Source organism: Bacillus rossius (assembly GCF_032445375.1).
Source record: "Bacillus rossius redtenbacheri isolate Brsri chromosome 4 unlocalized genomic scaffold, Brsri_v3 Brsri_v3_scf4_2, whole genome shotgun sequence".
Taxonomy (NCBI): domain Eukaryota; kingdom Metazoa; phylum Arthropoda; class Insecta; order Phasmatodea; family Bacillidae; genus Bacillus; species Bacillus rossius.
Genome location: NW_026962011.1, coordinates 45642698 through 45661050, shown reverse-complemented (window position 1 = coordinate 45661050; position 18353 = coordinate 45642698). Strand labels below are relative to the sequence as shown.

General features: G+C 39.5%; 1 protein-coding gene across 1 annotated transcript in view; it reads right to left on the bottom strand.

Moving 5' to 3' along the window:
- LOC134541845 (uncharacterized) overlaps nucleotides 1-17152 on the bottom strand; it is a 33429-nt gene extending 16277 nt beyond the window's left edge. The window contains exons 1-5 of the mRNA XM_063385542.1: nucleotides 17013-17152; nucleotides 11421-11709; nucleotides 8000-8375; nucleotides 6287-6993; nucleotides 5693-6233 (exon numbers count right to left, since the gene is read on the bottom strand). Coding sequence (XP_063241612.1) covers nucleotides 5693-6233; nucleotides 6287-6993; nucleotides 8000-8375; nucleotides 11421-11709; nucleotides 17013-17091 — 1992 coding nt within the window. The 5' untranslated portion in view covers nucleotides 17092-17152. The remainder of the gene's footprint in view (nucleotides 1-5692; nucleotides 6234-6286; nucleotides 6994-7999; nucleotides 8376-11420; nucleotides 11710-17012) is intronic.
- Between the last annotated feature and the right edge of the window lie 1201 nt (nucleotides 17153-18353).

The following is an 18353-nucleotide window of genomic DNA, read 5'->3' as shown; positions in this document are numbered from 1 at the left end:
GTTTGTTTTGTCTTTTCGTTTTGTCGTGTTTTTGTCTCGTTTCAACGGTTGTGCTGAATTATTTGGGTTCAATATTTTTGTGCTGTCATCATTTGTGGTTTTTTTTTTATCGTTCTATTCTGTTTTGGAAAACTATTGTGTTTGTTTCTTCTTTTCGTTTTGTTGTGTTTTTGTTTCGTTTCAACCGTTGTGCTGAATTTTTTTGGGTTCAATATTTCTTTGTCGTAATAATTTTGGTTTTTTTTTCGTTTTCTTAGTACATCTTTCTTTGTTTTTCTTTGTTTGTTGACCATATTCCTGTTACAGCATATTTTGAGGTGTTTATATCCTTGTTGACAATAGCAATTTTTTGTCTTTTTTGGGTATTTTTATTTATTCATTTCTTGATTGTTTTATTTTTTTAGTTTTTCTTCAACAGAAAAAGTTCTTAGCAATGGCGTATGTCCAAAAACTTACATCAAGTCAACACAACATGTGGCAACATCTGTTTGGCAGAAATAGGAACTACTTGCAGCAATTTTCTTGTATGAGATAAATGAACTCCTACTCACGAAAATTTTTAATTCATACATATAAGAGCGATAATATAGGCAAAAATATTTTTGACAGTGAGAGTGTTCGAAGCTGGTTGAATCATTTTTTGTTTTAATTTTTGAAGACTTTTTGATGGCATATCAAGAACAGTCCGTGTGGTTTCAAAGCAGAAGTGGCATCGTCGGCTTATATGTGTCGGTACTGTGTCATTTCGTTCACTAAAACCAACAATGCTATACGTAATGAGAAAGTCAATTTTGCAAAGAGTCCTTTGAGGAATTGCTACGTTGCGACAATTTCTGCTTTCAGTTTGGACGAAGTGTTCAATTTAAAAAAAAATCACATTAAAACCGGTGAAGGTCCTACACCTTTTTTTCGTCTTAGGGAAAAGATTGTATCCCTTTCATGTGATCTTATCCTTCTGAAGATATTGTATCCATAGTGATGAGAAGTTATCTCTCTAATGGGATCGTATTCCTCTAATGAATTAGATCGTATCCTGCGGTCGTATCCTACCGAGTTTAGTCTGCTTGCAAATGTGCTTGCTTTTTTGTTTAATGTGCATCGTCAAGTCTATAAACAGGACATGTTTGGCCTCGTGACGCCTGGTTTATTCACCTAACATTGATCATAACATGTTTTAAATATTCGTCGAGTATCGAAAAAAATACCTCCTTGGTAGGCGAAGTGAAATCGAGTAACGTATTATTTAAGCCATGCAGGTATCTTGTATAGGGTAGTTTTTCGTAGTAAGGATGATTAATTTAATATTTTAGAGTCTAAATTACTTTTTTTCTAATCGACCAAGGATTTTATTAAGTGCTGAATTTTATATACAGAGTTAATAATTATTTTAGTAAAATAATTTTTTGATAATTATTGAATTTTTTTTTTTTTGAATTTCCAGGTTAATAATTACAAATTTCCAAAATGTCTGTCAATATGTCATCATCAGCTTAATGGAGGCTGGAGGATAATAAATTTTTTTTTGGATTTTGCTCCATATTAGATTGAATATGTTATTTTTTTACCTAAAATATTAATCTAACTTGAAGCTGTACGCAAGGCTGCTTCGGCCAACTTCAAACTGTTTGGTAGTGTTTATCACAGAACTGAGAATATATTTTTAATATAAGTATCTATACTTTTACCGTAATATTTCATATTATTTTTAAATTTTTAAATTTCAAAATCTTTAAATCAATAATATCCTACAAAAGGCATTTTATCTAGACCTAAATTGTGATGTTACGTTAGATTGTAAGCAGGAAGTTTGGCAAAAAGACCACTACAGACTTAAAAACTTGTAACATTTAATATGCTTAATATTGAGATTTCTGTGTAGTAATAACCATTTTACGTAAATAAAATTAAAAATAAATATTTATACTGTGGAAAAAAAATTAGGTTGACTTGTTAAACATTTTGTAGTACCGGATGAATATTTATAATTTGTTAAAGAATATTGTTCTAGTATACACATATAAAACACCTTTCTCCATTTTGACTACAAAGCGCTATACTGATAAGCTGCAAGTCTTGGGTTCGAACCCACCTACCTGCAAAATATTTCTATTTTTTTTTTAAATTTTAAAGTATCTGGCTAAGGAATGACATGTAGCGATTTTTGCAGTATAAATAGCCAACGCCGAGAAAAATATAAAATATTGCGTCCGGTGACGGTAGAATATCTCACAGGTGACACTAGCACAGCTAGCGAACCATTGCGGATTAACGCAGTAACTTTAATAATTTCTTTTTGTATTTGTCATAGGTTCTTAAAATATGTGGTATTAAATAACCATGCCTACAATGTTTAATTTTATGTACCATGGTCCAAAATGAATAGATATTTTTGTCTAAATTTATTTTTCATTAAATAATAACACTTAATAACATTAGTCCTTAAAATTATTTGCCCGAAAATTATTTTATATTTAGTTATATATGGTCTAAGGATGTTTTAGATATATTTTTTTGGTCTAAAATAATTTGAATTAAGATTTTTTAAGTTATTTATACCAAACAATCCGGCCTAGTCACTCGATCTGAAATAATTTACCATAAAGTATTTTTTTTGGAAGCATAAATTTTTCAGTCTAAAGTCATTTAACTTAAAATTGTTTTATGTAATGTAATTTAGCCTATTACTATTTTGCAAAAGTATTTGAAGTCAAAGTTGTTTCACTCAAGTAACTAAAAATCATATCGAGTAATTTGGTGGTCAGTAACTAAGGCCTGATTATTCAGGCAAAGTAGCTTTATGTCTAACTATATACATGCTTTTTCCGTACTACAACATATAACCCACCCGATGACTACTGACGAGCTAATATGAAGAAAACAATGCTTACTACTTTAACCATCGGTAACTTTTAAAGTAGTTACACACTCTCAGATATCAAATTTAGGTGCACACCAAAAAAGCATATGTGAAACTATACGCACGTATACAACAAATCGTTAAAAAATATTTTCACATTTCTTACACCTGTGACAACTCGTTTGTCAATATCATGTTTTTTTTAGTAATATATAACGGTTGGTAATTTTTTCACATGTAATTTTACAAAAAAAAGTTGTAATAAACTTTAAATGAAATTTTTGACAAGCATAGCAGAATTAACAAAAAAAAATGTTCGTGTCGAAACCTTCTCAGATAAACAGACACAAGTTTCAGACACGATGTCTCAACTGCCTGACAAGTAGGCAACACGTACTGCGCGCTCAATGAGCTTTGGTGCTGGTTAATCAAGCAGGAATGTGAGGCGACGCTAAAATTATCTTTGAACTTCAATCACTTATGTTAAATGGTTATGAGTTAAAAAAAATTCACATACCACTACAAAAGTGCTCACTCGCTATTTACAACACATCTTTAAAGGTGCGATCGGGAGCTTCAATACGACATCAAAAATCGCACGGGCGAATGCACACGTAGGTTCTGATTGACCCGGATGGGTGGGGGGGGGGGGGAGGGGGTCCGCTTAACAATATCCCGAGATCCTACATTACAGACTGCATGTGGTTTCACGCGAAAGTAAAAGTTGCAGGCTAAGGTATAAGACCTCCACGACCAATCCAGCGATCATAAAATGTAAATGTCAAGTACTCACCCACATCTTTTGCAAAGTATGTAAGCTGGTGCAAAATCATGCAGTATCGAAAACATTCTGTGTGTAACAGTACCTTTGGAATCATGCGAGCATAAAAAAATGTTGGGGATCATTGAGTCAGTGTTAAGCAAGATATATGTTTTGTTATTGAGAGTTTAATGCTGGTTACTTTTTTGGATAAAATATTGTATGTGGCTCAAAGCACACTTTTTTTTCATTTGCTTATGAGCAGAGACCTGCAAAATTCGCGTATTCATTTCGTGATATGCTACAATTCAAATAATTATACCTCAGCGCTGCTTCTACCACTGGTTCACTGTTAATCTGGAGTAATGAGGGCCAATTAGAGACGCTCGCTCAAAGAAGTGTCGAATCACAGACACTCAGTCGAGACGACTCACAAGTCAGGAGCCAATGAACAGGTGGCATTTGCCCGAGTGTGTAGAGTGTAGTAGAGTCTATCCTGGAGGTCACTGAATCTGCGAATTTTGCAGGTCTCTACTTATGAGTTATCACTTAACTCACCCAGTTGTCAGGGTAGGCAACAGGGGTAAATGTCACTTGTTCAGCGTTGAAACATTAAATGCGACACGTTTGGTACTCCTGTCGTTCGGTTAGCCTTGAAAAATCAATAGTACGGTCTTGTTAAACGAAATATATTTAGGTTTTAAAAGGAGACCAATTTTTACTGTTTTTCCCTATAATTAATTTTTCCGTATATTTATTACTCTCGGAATTATTTTGCAGAATTCTACGTTAAATTAGGTGTCCGAGTCAATAGCGGATCCAGAGGGGCTTAGTGGCTCAAGCCCCCTACAAAAACATCTGGGTCCACTATTGTTTTAGTGTTTGCCTTGATAAAGCCTAGCCTCAGCTGGGTCAAGCCCCTCCCAAACCAAAATCCTGGATCCGCCACTGGTCCGAGTTGCGTATTATTAGTTTATTTGCAACAAAAGAAGACATGAATTTTGTTCGTTACCGATGTTAGATGTTTACACATCACTGGCAAGTACTAAAAGACTCACTCACCATTTTTTTAAATAAAATTTTCTGAAAGCTGATTATAATTTTATTGTATATTCCTTAATACATGTTTTTCCCCCCATTATTTTAACAGTTTTGGACGCGCACTATATTTCATATCTCATTGCATAAACAATTAGGTGAGAATGATAAATTTTAATTGTGACAAAGTGATAATATTGTTTTTTGTAAACGCATTATAATCAAATGTAAAGTTTTAACTAACAAGTTATTAGAAGTATTTTTTTAACAACCTATTAATGGTTTTTAATTTCTTTGTTAATTTAAATACTAAAATCCAAACAATAATATTGAGTAATTCTGTTTGATCTTACAAGTACTACTATTCTATTTTTATTTTTATATCTTACGTTATAATAAACTGGAAAATAGCCATTAAAACACAGTAACTACTAGAATAAATTAATAAATTGTGTAAGCATTTGTTCTCTTGAAAAAGCTTAAAGTTTGTAAGATTTATAGAAAGTTTTCTTTGATTATAATTACAGACAGAATAATGTATAAAATAAATGGTCCAACAAATACTGTATTCTACTACTAATTTTTTTAAATAAATATATATATATTTGTTTCCAATTTCGAGTTTGCACACGTGTTTTCAAAGTTAGGACTATTTTCAGCATCAAATAAATATTAAATAAAATTTGCGTTCTTGAAAAATCTGATTGATTTCGTCTGAACAAAGAACTCAGTGAGTGACCTTAATTTCGTGAAATGATGCACTAAAAAAAATGCAAACAAAAACTAAAAAAAAAAAATATTCACTTTACAAAAATTTATGACTTAAAATTACTTTCTGTTAGGATTTTCTTCGCATTCTGTTCGGAGACGAAACGAGCTTACTTATTCAAAAAAAATCACTTGAAACGAGAGAAATTCTTGAAATTAATATCACATATTGCAATTTAAAAAAAAATCATCCTTTGCAGCTGGAGCGATAAAAATATGACCATTTAAAACCTTGCAATGAAGGTCTGTTGTATTTTTACTGAAATCACTGTTTCATTGTTCATTGTTCGCTGTTCGCTGTGATCGCCGCAGCTGAAGACGTCGCTGTGATCGCCGCAGCTGAAGACGTCGCAGTGATCGCCGCAGCTGAAGACGTCGCAGTGATCGCCGCAGCTGAAGACGTCGCAGTGATCGCCGCAGTGATCGCCGCAGCTGAAGACGTCGCAGTGATCGCCACAGCTGAAGACGTCGCTGTGACAACCGCAGCTGAAGACGTCGCAGTGACCGCCGCAGCTGAAGACGTCGCTGTGACCGCCGCAGCTGAAGACGTCGCTGTGACAACCGCAGCTGATGACGTCGCTTTGATCGCCGCAGCTTAAGACGTCGGTGTGACCGCCGCAGCTGAAGACGTCGGTGTGACCGCCGCAGCTGAAGACGTCGCTGTGATCGTCGCAGCTGAAGACGTCGCTGTGATCGTCGCAGCTGAAGACGTCGGTGTGACCGCCGCAGCTGAAGACGTCGGTGTGACCGCCGCAGCTGAAGACGTCGCTGTGATCGTCGCAGCTGAAGACGTCGCTGTGATCGTCGCAGCTGAAGACGTCTCAGTGATCGCCGCAGCTGAAGACGCGGACCTCGGCAGCGACTAGGCCGGGTCGCCGGGCCGGGGCCTCTTCTGCAGCACTGAGCGGACGTAGTGGTCGCTCCTGAGCTGCTCGATGACCTCCTCGATGCTCCTGTTCTTGGTCTCCGGCACGGTGAGGTACATGGTGACGGTGCCCGCCACGCACACGGAGGCGTACAGCCAGAAGCAGCCGTGCTGCCCCACGGCCTTGGTGAGCGGCGAGTAGGTCATGAGCACGGCGAAGGAGAACACCGCGCCGACGATGTTGCAGAGGCTCTGCACGGCTCCGCGGGCGTGGACGGTGACCGTCTCGTTGACGATGGCGCTGGGCAAGGGGCTGAGCGCGACTCCGTGCACCAGGTTGTAGAGGCACATGCAGGCGAGCGGCAGCCAGCCCAGGTGGTCCAGGTCCCAGCCCAGGCTCCTCAGGTAGCAGAAGGCGCCCAGGGAGATGAGCGAGACGGCCAGAAGCACCGTGGTGTATATGAGCAGCGGTCGCCGGCCGCACCTCTCCACCACCAGCGAGGAGAACACGGACCCGATGATCACCAGCACCCCCACCAGTATCGTCGCGAGGTTGGGCTCGATGGTCGACCCTGCCTCCTGGAAGATCACCACCGTGTAGGTCATGATGGCGTTCACCCCGCACAGGTACCTCACGGAGGTGAGGCTGAGGTTGATGAGGATGCCTCTCATGGTGCTTCGCTCCGTGATGTCCGACAGCGATAGCTGGAACACAACACGAGAACAAGCCCACATTAGAAGGAATTCGAGATCAACCAACATTCATCCATCCAGGGTAGGGAAAAGGGAGCAAAATCCTCGGGGTCTGGACACCAAAGGGGTCCTTGTTGAGTTTCACAATTTTTTTTAATGCTCAGGTTTAAATTTTACAAGTACACTACAAATATTATTCCTAATAAACCCTAGTTATAGCCACAGTAAAGTTAAAAAAAAAGTATAACCTTTTTTTAAAACAGTGGAATTTGAAATTGTGTACATTAAACAATAGGAAGGGTTCCTTGACATTTTTTATTTTTGTCTTTCACAGCCTCGGTTTCTATCCATGGCCCTTATCCACGAAATTCATGACGATTCAGATGTCTTTCAGAACACTAAAACAACTTTGGTTGCATCATTACAGATACGAGTCTGAAAATTTTGTGCTGTGTGATAAAATAATACTATTTTGACGTAACAACGTCTAATAAATCGATGAACGCCGGCTGCACGCACGAAAAAGTGTCCCGTTACGCACATAGTCCCGTTGCGCTCATTTTACGTTTGCGCCGCATCTATCTCTCTTCCACTCGATTGGAACAACCATCGATTTGACTTTTTCGAGGCACATTAAACTTGAAACACTCCCATTCGTTTCCTACTTTTCCTATCATCGTCATATCCTTAACAGAATAACACAGATAGGAAGAAGTTAAATAGCAAACTTGTATGAAAGTTACAGTTGAAATAATCTCTTCGTTAAAGTAATAAACATGTTTGAATTAATGAGTGCAAATAAAAGAAAATTTATCAATTAAATTGTAGAATTCATTTCACTCCTTCTTTGTATCCATACAAAATAGTGATAATTCAATAAAAATGATTCAATTTTATTCATGAAAGTATGCAATCATTTCATCAATGTTTTGTTATGACGTTGTCACGTTAAACTATCGTCCGTAAACCGACTTTACAGACATTCTGAAAATCTGATGTTCACTGGAAGCAAGCTCACTTTGGTCTGGCGCTTCTTCAAAGTGTCCTCCGCCCTGGCTTTCAGTCGGTCGATCTCCAACTCCTTGTCCTGTCCGTTCCTCAGCCACCGGAGCGCCTTCTTCGCCTCCTCGGTCTTGCCCTCCGTCATGAGGAATATGGGGGACTCTGGCAGCCAGAACATCGCCGCGGCGAACACGATTGGCAGGATGAGGCAGCAGGTGTTGTAGGCCACGTACGACATGTAGTGGCCCATGGCGTAGGACATGGTCAGCCCCACGTCGATGGACAGCGTGTAGAACACGCCCAGCTGTCCTTTCACGTCGTCTTCAGCGATGTCGCTCAGGTACGACGGGACGAGCAAGCATATCCCGGCGCTCGATACTCCGAAAAGCAATCTGAAAAAAAAATGAAAGTAAACATATTTACTGATTTATAGCCGAACGTAGTATTGGTAGAGACCTGAAAAATTCGCGGGTTCATTACGTGCTATGCTAAAATTCAAATAATTATACCTTAGTGCTGTTTTCTGCCATTGGTCCACAGTTAATCTGGAGGACTGAGGGCCAATTAGAGACCCTCACTCATAGAAGTGTCCGATCACAGGCCACCCAGTCGTAACGACTCACAAGTCAGTAACCAATGAACAGTTGGCATTTGCCCGAGTGTGTAAAAGGATATTGGAGTCTATCCTAAAGGTCATTGAACCCGCGAGTTTTTCCGGTCTCTAAGTATTAGGTCTAAAAATCTGTTTGTGTGTTAGATATGTTTCTATATTTTAGGAGAAACATATTTATCTCTGTTGTGACATTTTGTCATAAACATTGACGGCAAATAACGTATTCTTAATTACTGCTTTTAAATTTACATTCCATAAGTATATTTATTTTAAGCACCTGACTTACAAATATAAAGGTTACATTAAATAAAATAATAAAATAATTACAATGTGTTTTCAAGAATTTCAGTGCAGCCATTTTCTCTATTTGACATGACTTAAATTAAGTTTGCACTAATCAGTAAGATAAATTATTGAAACAACAAAAATTATTTTATTAATCACATAATTCTTTTATTGGGACAATGTCGGTTTAGTTCTATAAGCAATCATATACCTTCACACAATGCATATGTTTGAACATTTACGAAATAAATATATTCTCATATGACATAACAAACAATTTCCCGTTCAGATACTAAGACTATGGCTTAATGTGGATTAAATATAGTAACTTAGAACATTTCAAAATATTAGCTACCTTTCATTAAATATGAAAGTAAAGAACTTTATGAATTTTATTAGCAAAACAAGGTGTCACACTCCAGCAAAAGATGACAGTCTTCACATTATATTGATGAAATACAATTTTTTCTTGATTAGCTATTAAAGGATAAACATCGAATAAATCCTAACAAAGTTAAAAAAATTTAATGAAGAAATATTGGTAGATGATTAAATACTAAAACTAATATACAAACAAACCAAAAACCTGTTAAAAGGCGTGTGTGTTTTTATATGATTAAGCTTTATACCTAACATGGAATAATGAAATTGCTGGAAAATAAAAAAAAAAGTTTTTGCAAAACTACGTGACCCCAGAGAAACCCCCGCATGGGGAGCCCTAGAAAAGAAAAACTCTCTTTTCATTTTAGACTCGGTCTCACACGCAAATCTGAATTTTTCAGTCTTTCGTCATTGCTTTTATTTAAATACTATTTATAAAAAATTAACTCGATGCTGTTTTCGGTTTTTAATTAATTTTTTAACCTAAATACTATTAGTGTAATATCATGGGTTGTAAAAGTCGGGCAATTAAGAAGACTACCACGCCTTTTCACCCATGTTAAAATACTAAGTGAATATTAGCTGAAAATATTTGTGGCAAAACAACAAATACAAGGGAGGTAACAATTAGAATTTTATAGAAGTCTTTAAATTAAATTTATTTAGAAAAGGAGATGTTGAGTCAAATGCTGGAATCACAATAACGCGACAGCGCGATGCGAAAGCTAAATGTCACGTTACTGTGGACATAACTGTGCGTAAACACTTTTCAGAGATTTCACGGATAAATTAAGTAAATAAAACCCCTAAAAATATTATAGAACTAATAATAAACCGGTTTAACCATCTTTCTTCCTAAAACAAAAACTCTGGCACCGCACCCGCGAAGCGTTCGAGAAAAAAAATATTCATAATCGGTTCCCCGTCCTCAAATTCAGTTGAGATGACGTCATGGACGATGCGTCGAACGTGACTGTTTGGAAATCTTCTCGTCTCCGCTGGCGCGTATGTGTGAACGCAGCCTTGAAGAAGGCCAGTTGTTAAGGGGCCCGCCTCGTCAGGGGTGTATGTGTGTTAGTGAGGCGGGATGATAAGCGCGACGCTCGCTGGTGCTTCCAGCGCGGTGTCGCCTCTGGACTGGCGCGCAGTCTTCTCGTCGTGCACAGGATAACTGTGAAATTTGAGCGGTGACCGTAACATTATATTGCGGAGAAATGAAGATAAAGGTGTAATGTAAGTCCCTTAAGTGCTTTCAAGAATCTGTACCGGTTGTTTTACGCCTATCATTTACCCTGAAAACATGCGTTTTAGCCATTTTAACTATTCTAAAAATACAGTTTAAGAACTTAATCGTAAATCAAAAGTACTTTTCGTCTCTCGGCGGACTCTTAAATGCTTTTCATAAACAGACCCCACTCGGATATCTTGAGTAGTTTTGAAATCGCGTTGTTTGTCCTGAAGCTCTGCGCACCACATGTGTACCCGGGTAGGCGGGGGCCTTAAGTCTTATCCATATGTGTGCAAGCTGAGTTGTCTAGCGTATACAAATGTAGGCTGCTGCTGCAAGCTGAGTTGCACTCATGGCTATACACTGCCCTTCTGGTGTGATGGGATGTAACATCTGTTTTTGATACGGATACGTTGCAACGGATGAATGACACGGTAGGAATTCCAACATCGTTGCACCGTGTCGTGTCAAGCAGGGCCGGTGCAAGGTAAATTGGCGCCCTAGGCGAAAAACCTTAATGCCCCCCCCCCCCCCGGCCGGACACCCCAAAAAAAATTTTCATTGCCTCAAAATACATCACGTAAGCCTAAGATTTTGTCAATAATCAAATGTAAGCAGGTTTGTGTTTTTTTTTTAATTTTTTACTTATTACAAATCATAAACAGGTCACCGTGGACTTTAAATAATTACTTATATCAATATAAACAGTCGAAACTGTTACAAAAGTCCATTTTTATCTAGTTTCAATAATCGTTAAACATGTTATATCAGCTGTTATGTGTCGTGCTGCGCCGCCCCCAGGCTACTTGGCGCCCTGGGCGGTCGCCTAGTTCGCCTGTGTGGACGCGCCGGCCCTGGTGTCAAGGGTTTATACGTTACGATGACACGCAACGGCTGACAGGCACCATATGGATACCCGCGTGTGCTGACCTGGCCACCAGCAGCATGAGCGCGGAGCGCGCCGCCAGCAGCATCGCCCAGCAGGCGACGAGCGGCGCCGCGGTCAGGTAGGCAGTGACGCGCCGGCCCAGGCGGTCGTGCGAGTACATGTATGCCGGGATGGACACGAGGCGCGCCAGCGTCGCGACGGAGGCGATCCACGACGCCTCGCCGTCCGAGATGGGCGGGATGCCGAGCGGCGAGCTGTCCGACTGGAGCAGCGGCAGCATGGGCGTGAGCCAGCCGTACGTGGTGCCCGCCGACACGGAGACGATGTTCACTGCGGACAAGCGCTAGCGGCTTGTTTCAGCTACCTGCAGGCTTGCACCACAACAAGCTCCACTCGAAACAACATTTGACCAATATTTCGCCTTTTGAGACCGAGACATGCTTTCTGAAAGCTTGGCATTTACTTGAATTAGGCTTTCCGTACATTCCTGAAACAACAAGCTGGGCTCAAGCTCTACTCAAACCAAGATTTAGCATTTTGAGACCGAAACATGCTTTCTGAAAGCTTGGAATTCACTTGAATTAGGCTTGCTGTGCATTCCTGACACAACAAGCTTGACTCAAACCAAGATTTGGCCTTTTGATACCAAGACATGTTTTCTGAAAGCTTGGAATTTACTTGAATTTGGCTTACTGTGCATTCCTGACACCACAAGCTGGGCTCAAGCTCGACTCAAACCAAGATTTGGCATTTTGAGACCGAGACATGCTTTCTGAAAGCTTGGCATTCACTTGAATTAGGCTTGCTGTGCATTCCTGACACAACAAGCTTGACTCAAACCAAGATTTGGCCTTTTTATACCAAGACATGTTTTCTGAAAGCTTGGAATTTACTTGAATTTGGCTTGCTGTGCATTCCTGACACAACAAGCTGGACTCAAACCAAGATTTGGCCTTTTGATACCAAGACATGTTTTCTGAAAGCTTAGAATTTACTTGAATTTGGCTTACTGTGCATTCCTGACACCACAAGCTGGGCTCAAGCTCGACTCAAACCAAGATTTGGCATTTTTTGACCGAAACATGCTTTCTGAAAGCTTGGAATTAACTTGATTTAGGCTTGCTGTGCATTCCTGACACAACAAGCTGGACTCAAACCACGATTTGGCATTTTGATACCAAGACATGTTTTCTGAAAGCTTGGAATTTACTTGATTAGGCTTCCTGTGCATTCCTGACACAACAAGCTTGGCTCAAGCTCCACTCAAACCAAGAGTTGACCTCTTGCTTTCTAAAATCTTGTAACTTACTAAGATTGACTCAAACCAAGATTTGGCCTTTTGAGACCGAGACATGCTTTCTGAAAGCTTGGCATTTACTTGAATTAGACTTATCGTGCAAACCTGACTCAACAAGCTTGACTCAAACCAAGATTTGGCCTTTTGAGACCGAGACATGCTTTCTGAAAACTTGGCATTCACTCGAATTAGGCTTGCTGTGCATTCCTGACACAACAAGCTTGACTCAAACCAAGATTTGGCCTTTTGATACCAAGACATGTTTTCTGAAAGCTTGGAATTTACTTGAATTTGGCTTACTTTGCATTCCTGACACCACAAGCTGGGCTCAAGATCGACTCAAACCAAGATTTGGCCTTTTGAGACCGAGACATGCTTTCTGAAAGCTTGGCATTCACTTGAATTAGGCTTTATGTGCATTCCTGACACAACTAGCTTGATTCAAACCAAGATTTGGCCTTTTGATACCAAGACATGTTTTCTGAAAGCTTGGAATTTACTTGAATTTGGCTTACTGTGCATTCCTGACACCACAAGCTGGGCTCAAGCTCGACTCAAACCAAGATTTGGCATTTTGAGACCGAGACATGCTTTCTGAAAGCTTGGAATTCACTTGAATTAGGCTTGCTGTGCATTCCTGACACAACAAGCTTGACTCAAACCAAGATTTGACCTTTTGATACCAAGACATGTTTTCTGAAAGCTTGGAATTTACTTGAATTTGGCTTACTTTGCATTCCTGACACCACAAGCTGGGCTCAAGCTCGACTCAAACCAAGATTTGGCTTTTGAGACCGAGACATGCTTTCTGAAAGCTTGGCATTCACTTGAATTAGGCTTTCTGTGCATTCCTGACACAACTAGCTTGATTCAAACCAAGATTTGGCCTTTTGATACCAAGACATGTTTTCTGAAAGCTTGGAATTTACTTTAATTTGGCTTATTGTGCAAACCTGACACAACAAGCTTTACTCAAGTTTTACTCAAACCAAGATTTGATCATTGAGGCTGAGAATTGCTTCCCGAACGCTTGCCAAAGGTTTTTATTTTTTTTTCCTGCATAATGCTTGCTGTTGCCTGCCTTAGTAGACTTGCAACAAGCTCAACTGAGTGTCGTGGCAAGTTTGATTGTAACTGGAATCAAGAATGTTTTTGGTGTGTGGTATGGGTTACAAATGAAGGAATATTTGATTGAATGTTTTATTGTTTACCGTTCCATTTCTCTTTGAAAATAAAACTGTTACATCCACTTAAAATCAGAGAAAATGTATGAAAATTTACTAAACTCTCATTCTCCTTCCTAGGGACTGTATTTCAAAAAGTGATAATATGTTTTGATGGAGTTTATCTTTATTTTTGATATCCACATGTTACTTTCAGCTTGTTTAGCTTCGGAGACAAGATTTATTATTATAAAAATATATACACAATTCGTATCAAATTTTAAGTTGAGTTAAAAATGCAATGAAAAAGATTATGTTGTTTTTATGTATGTAATTCTTTAAAATCTTAGCTTCCACGTAAGTATATTTAGTGATATGACAATTTATTTACATATCAAAACTTTCCAACATCCAAGCTTTCAAATTTATATGTTGTTGTTGCTAGTCGCTGCACACCACTTGTTTTTAAATTTTAGTAGATTATAGTTTTGGGAAGATATTTCTGCGAAGAAAAAATTTTATTTTATTTTTTCGTAAGGTTCAGTTTTCTGATGTTAGTTTTTTTAGTGCACAGTATTTAAAAGTGTGAACTTTACTTCGCGGAATACCGGAAGGGAGTTGGAATATTCCGATACGCCTTCCTCCCTTTCCACTGGCCGGCTGCGTCCTTAGTACTACGTGACGCCTTGCTCCAAAACGGTCAATCGTTTGATCAAAAGATTGAGTGAATCGAATGACGCGGGTTTTCAATCAACCCATCAATCAACTTTTAAATATTTTAATAAAAACCAATTCATAGTGGATTTTCCGTATATAAGGTATTATTCCTTCTGTTACAAGACTTTAGTGAACTAATATTGAAATTGTGCTTTTTTTATTTACTTTTTCGTGGATTGTCAAATATAGTGTGCGTCAGTCAAACTTTCCATTACTCACGGTTAATGAATGCTCGACTTATGCGTTAAACGGGTTCCTAGACGATCAGTCTTTCTTGACTCAATCGATTGACGCAATCTTTTGATCAACATGATTGACTATCTAGGGTATACTTAATAACAGAGGACTGCGATATAATTTTTTTTTTAGTTTGAGTCACAAAGAAGAACTCGCAACGTCACAGTGATCGCGAGAAAGGTGTATATCCTCAGATATATGCTAATTTGAACCTTAGAAATTTAAAATAAAACTTTACAAGCCTCTAAGTATTTTACATAAAATATTTATACTTTTAAATATCATAAAATAATTTATTCTTTTTTTTACTAAATGCCGTGGTAAAATTCGTGCCTGCTGAAAGGATTCTCATTTTATGATACAAATGTTTGTGAAGTGTCCGTGCAGTGTTTTAAATACCACGAGGACAAAATAACAGAAAAACATATATGCTCTTCTTCAAACTACCATCGTTTTATTAGCTACACCAACTGTTACAAAGCTTTTAGAATAATAGAATAATTAGGGCTACCACTCCATACGCCAACGAATAAACTTATACTCTCTCCATACAGATTCTACACACATTATAACTATTTATTGCACAGATGCATAGAAAATAGCAGCGTTTATCGTATTTTAGGAAAATTTTGTACAGCGGCTTCGAAAAGAAAAATGCGAATATGCAATAGCACAGAAGTGGCCACTTCCGCATAATTAAGTACATGGTAACCAGGTGAAGCTATTTTTTTCAGCTCATCGACTGTGCCATGTTGGTTAGACGCACAAAACATTGGCTAAAGTGTTTTGTTTGCATTGTGGAAACAGTTTCAAAATACTATTTTATCATGGGAGTGATTTTTTTTAATTATTACAATTGTAATTAACATTTATAACTACCATCAGGAGTGATAAAGTACTATTCCCGCAATGTTTTGGGCTTTGCAACATGGCGAGGTAAAAAAAAGGTCTTTCAGTAATCGCCAGTGATGAGTAACATTTAACCTCGGTAACGAACAAAATTCAAGTGTTTTCAAATTGCAAATACACTTATAATACGAAACGAGCGTGATGAATGTATGCAAATTCTCATTTACATTTCTGGACGTAGTTTCCGCACCCACCGATATGATTCGCTGCCGGAAAAACTATCAAATCATTAGATTTACAGAGCGAAATTTTACTTTCTGCTTGTTCAGCTTTGGGACAACCAAAACACAAACACAATTCCCACCAAAATTTGAAGTTGAATTAAAAATACAATGAAAAAAAATAATATCTATGTTGTGTTTACGTACGTAATTCATGATTAAAATATTAGCGTCCACATAAGTACATTTAGTGATGTGACAATTCATTTACAAATCCAAAATTTTCAACATTTTAACTTTCAAATTTATATGTTGTGGTTGATAGTCGCTGCCCACAACTCGTTTTTTTTTTTAATTTTAGTAGATTTTTGACCTAATTCTCGACAAGTAAATCATTGAACAGTTAATACTATAGAATTTTCCCTTTGTGTGTGTTAACTTTGGTTCGCGCCGACCGCCACAGATGGCAGCACCGTTGTTTGTTACTCTTTTTCCGTCCCTTGACTTCCGTCGCACTCGCAGCAATGGCGGCTCCGGGAAGACCTATCAGGCAGGGCTCTCACACGCAGGAGGATGCAGTTAATAATCATGACATTGCCCTTGGGATATTCACAAAATATATGGTCTCAAATACTGAAATTTAGTATTTTCGTACAAATTTCGATTGAAAGAAGAGTTCAGCACGTTAACGAAATTATTTAAGTTAACATTAATATTCCCTACAAACAGGGGCGCAACAACAGGGGAGGGGGCAAGGGTATTTCCCCCCCCCCCCTTCTGAAACCTTAGTGTGGGGGCAAACGGGGGCAAAGAAAGTGCTGTGTGATCAATTTTTAGATGATAAAACTGCTTAAATAGCACCATTTTCCACCTTGAAATACAAATTTTCCAGGGGGGAGGACCCCCGGACCCCCCCGCTTCAGTAGGGGGGATCGATGATTCTTTATAAAAAGGTATGTTGCCTCCCCCTTTTGGAAATTTAGTTGCTGCGCCCCTGCCTACAAAGAAATAAGAAGTGAAATGTGGGCTCGGAAGGGGCTATCGCCCCCTGCGCCCTTCCTCCGGAGCCGCGCTTGTTTCGCGGAGACGTCTGCCACATGGGTGTGAGATGCTGCGCCTGAACTGCCGCGAGCGGACGGCAGGCCTCACCTAGGAACGCCGCCAGGTACTGGTGCCATCTCTGCGCCGCCTTCTTGCCCGCCACGCGCAGAGACTTGACCGACGTCATGTCGAGGCAGAGAGACGTCCCGCGTCGTCCCGGCGTCGCTCCGCGCGTGCTTCTGAGGGTTCCTCCCTCCCTCCCCCAACCCACTCCACTTCTCGACGGAACCTTGCCCCCGCTCCCGCCCCCGCGAGCACGTGTAAACAACTGCCGGTGTTCGCCGTGGGTGGCTGAACACCTTGTTTACAACGAACAACAATGCCGAATACTGAGGCCGCCGCGTGCCGGGCGTGTGGCGGGGAGGATTACACCCGATGACGCTGTGGTTGAGAGGGTCGGCTCCGGGGTATCTGGGTTCGAATCCCCGGATGGGATACGAATGTAACTTGTGTTGTCCTGAACGTCTCCCTGGCGCTTACCCATGCAAAAAAAAACCCATTTCAACAACAACTATCATTTCACAACGAGTCTGGGTTACATGAAATAAATATAAAAATTAAGTTAAGGGAAATGGTTAGGGCACTATTGACAGTTAAAAATTGCCATCATCTTTGTAGAAATAATTTTTTTTTTTAAGTAGTCAGGACACTTGGTTTCCACCACGGCGACCGGGTTTCAATTCTCGGCGGGGTCAAAATCTCATTTGCCGTGGACTATGGGTTTTCTTCGGGGTACTCCCGTTTTCCCCCCAACAGTTCATTCCGTCGTTGCTCCATTGCCAATCCCGTCTCACCTCTCGTATTATCCAGGCTAGCCGGGACGACAGGTCTGTCCCTCCGGTAGGACAGTGTGTCAGCCCCAATTCCATGCGTGTGGACCCCTGCCTCAGACGCGAAATACGTGTTGATATTAATTTTCTTCGTTTAAAAAATTAAAGAGAATGAGGTTCCCCGTGTACCCGAGCACACATGCGCGTGAGCCCCTGCCGAATGTGATACTGTCCCGCCGCGCATGGAGCGCGCGGGTTTTTTGAGTGCCGCGGGGAACTTATATGTAGAGGTGTGTTCTGGTGGTGTGAAATTACAATGCAGTGACTATTTAGAGTTCCTCTTGCATAATTATTATTTATATACAGGATATATATATACTTAGTTATCAGTGATGTAAGTACACAAGTAGGTTTTGATCTTATAATTTCAGAATATATATTAATTACTGTTTTGACATGCACAACACACAAAGCATATCTATACTAATATTATAAAGCTGGAGAGTTTGTTTGGTTGTTTGTTTGAACGCGCTAATCTCAGGAACCACTGGTCCGATTTAAAAAATTCTTTCAGTGTTGGATAGTACATTTATCGAGGAAGGCTATAGGCTATATTATA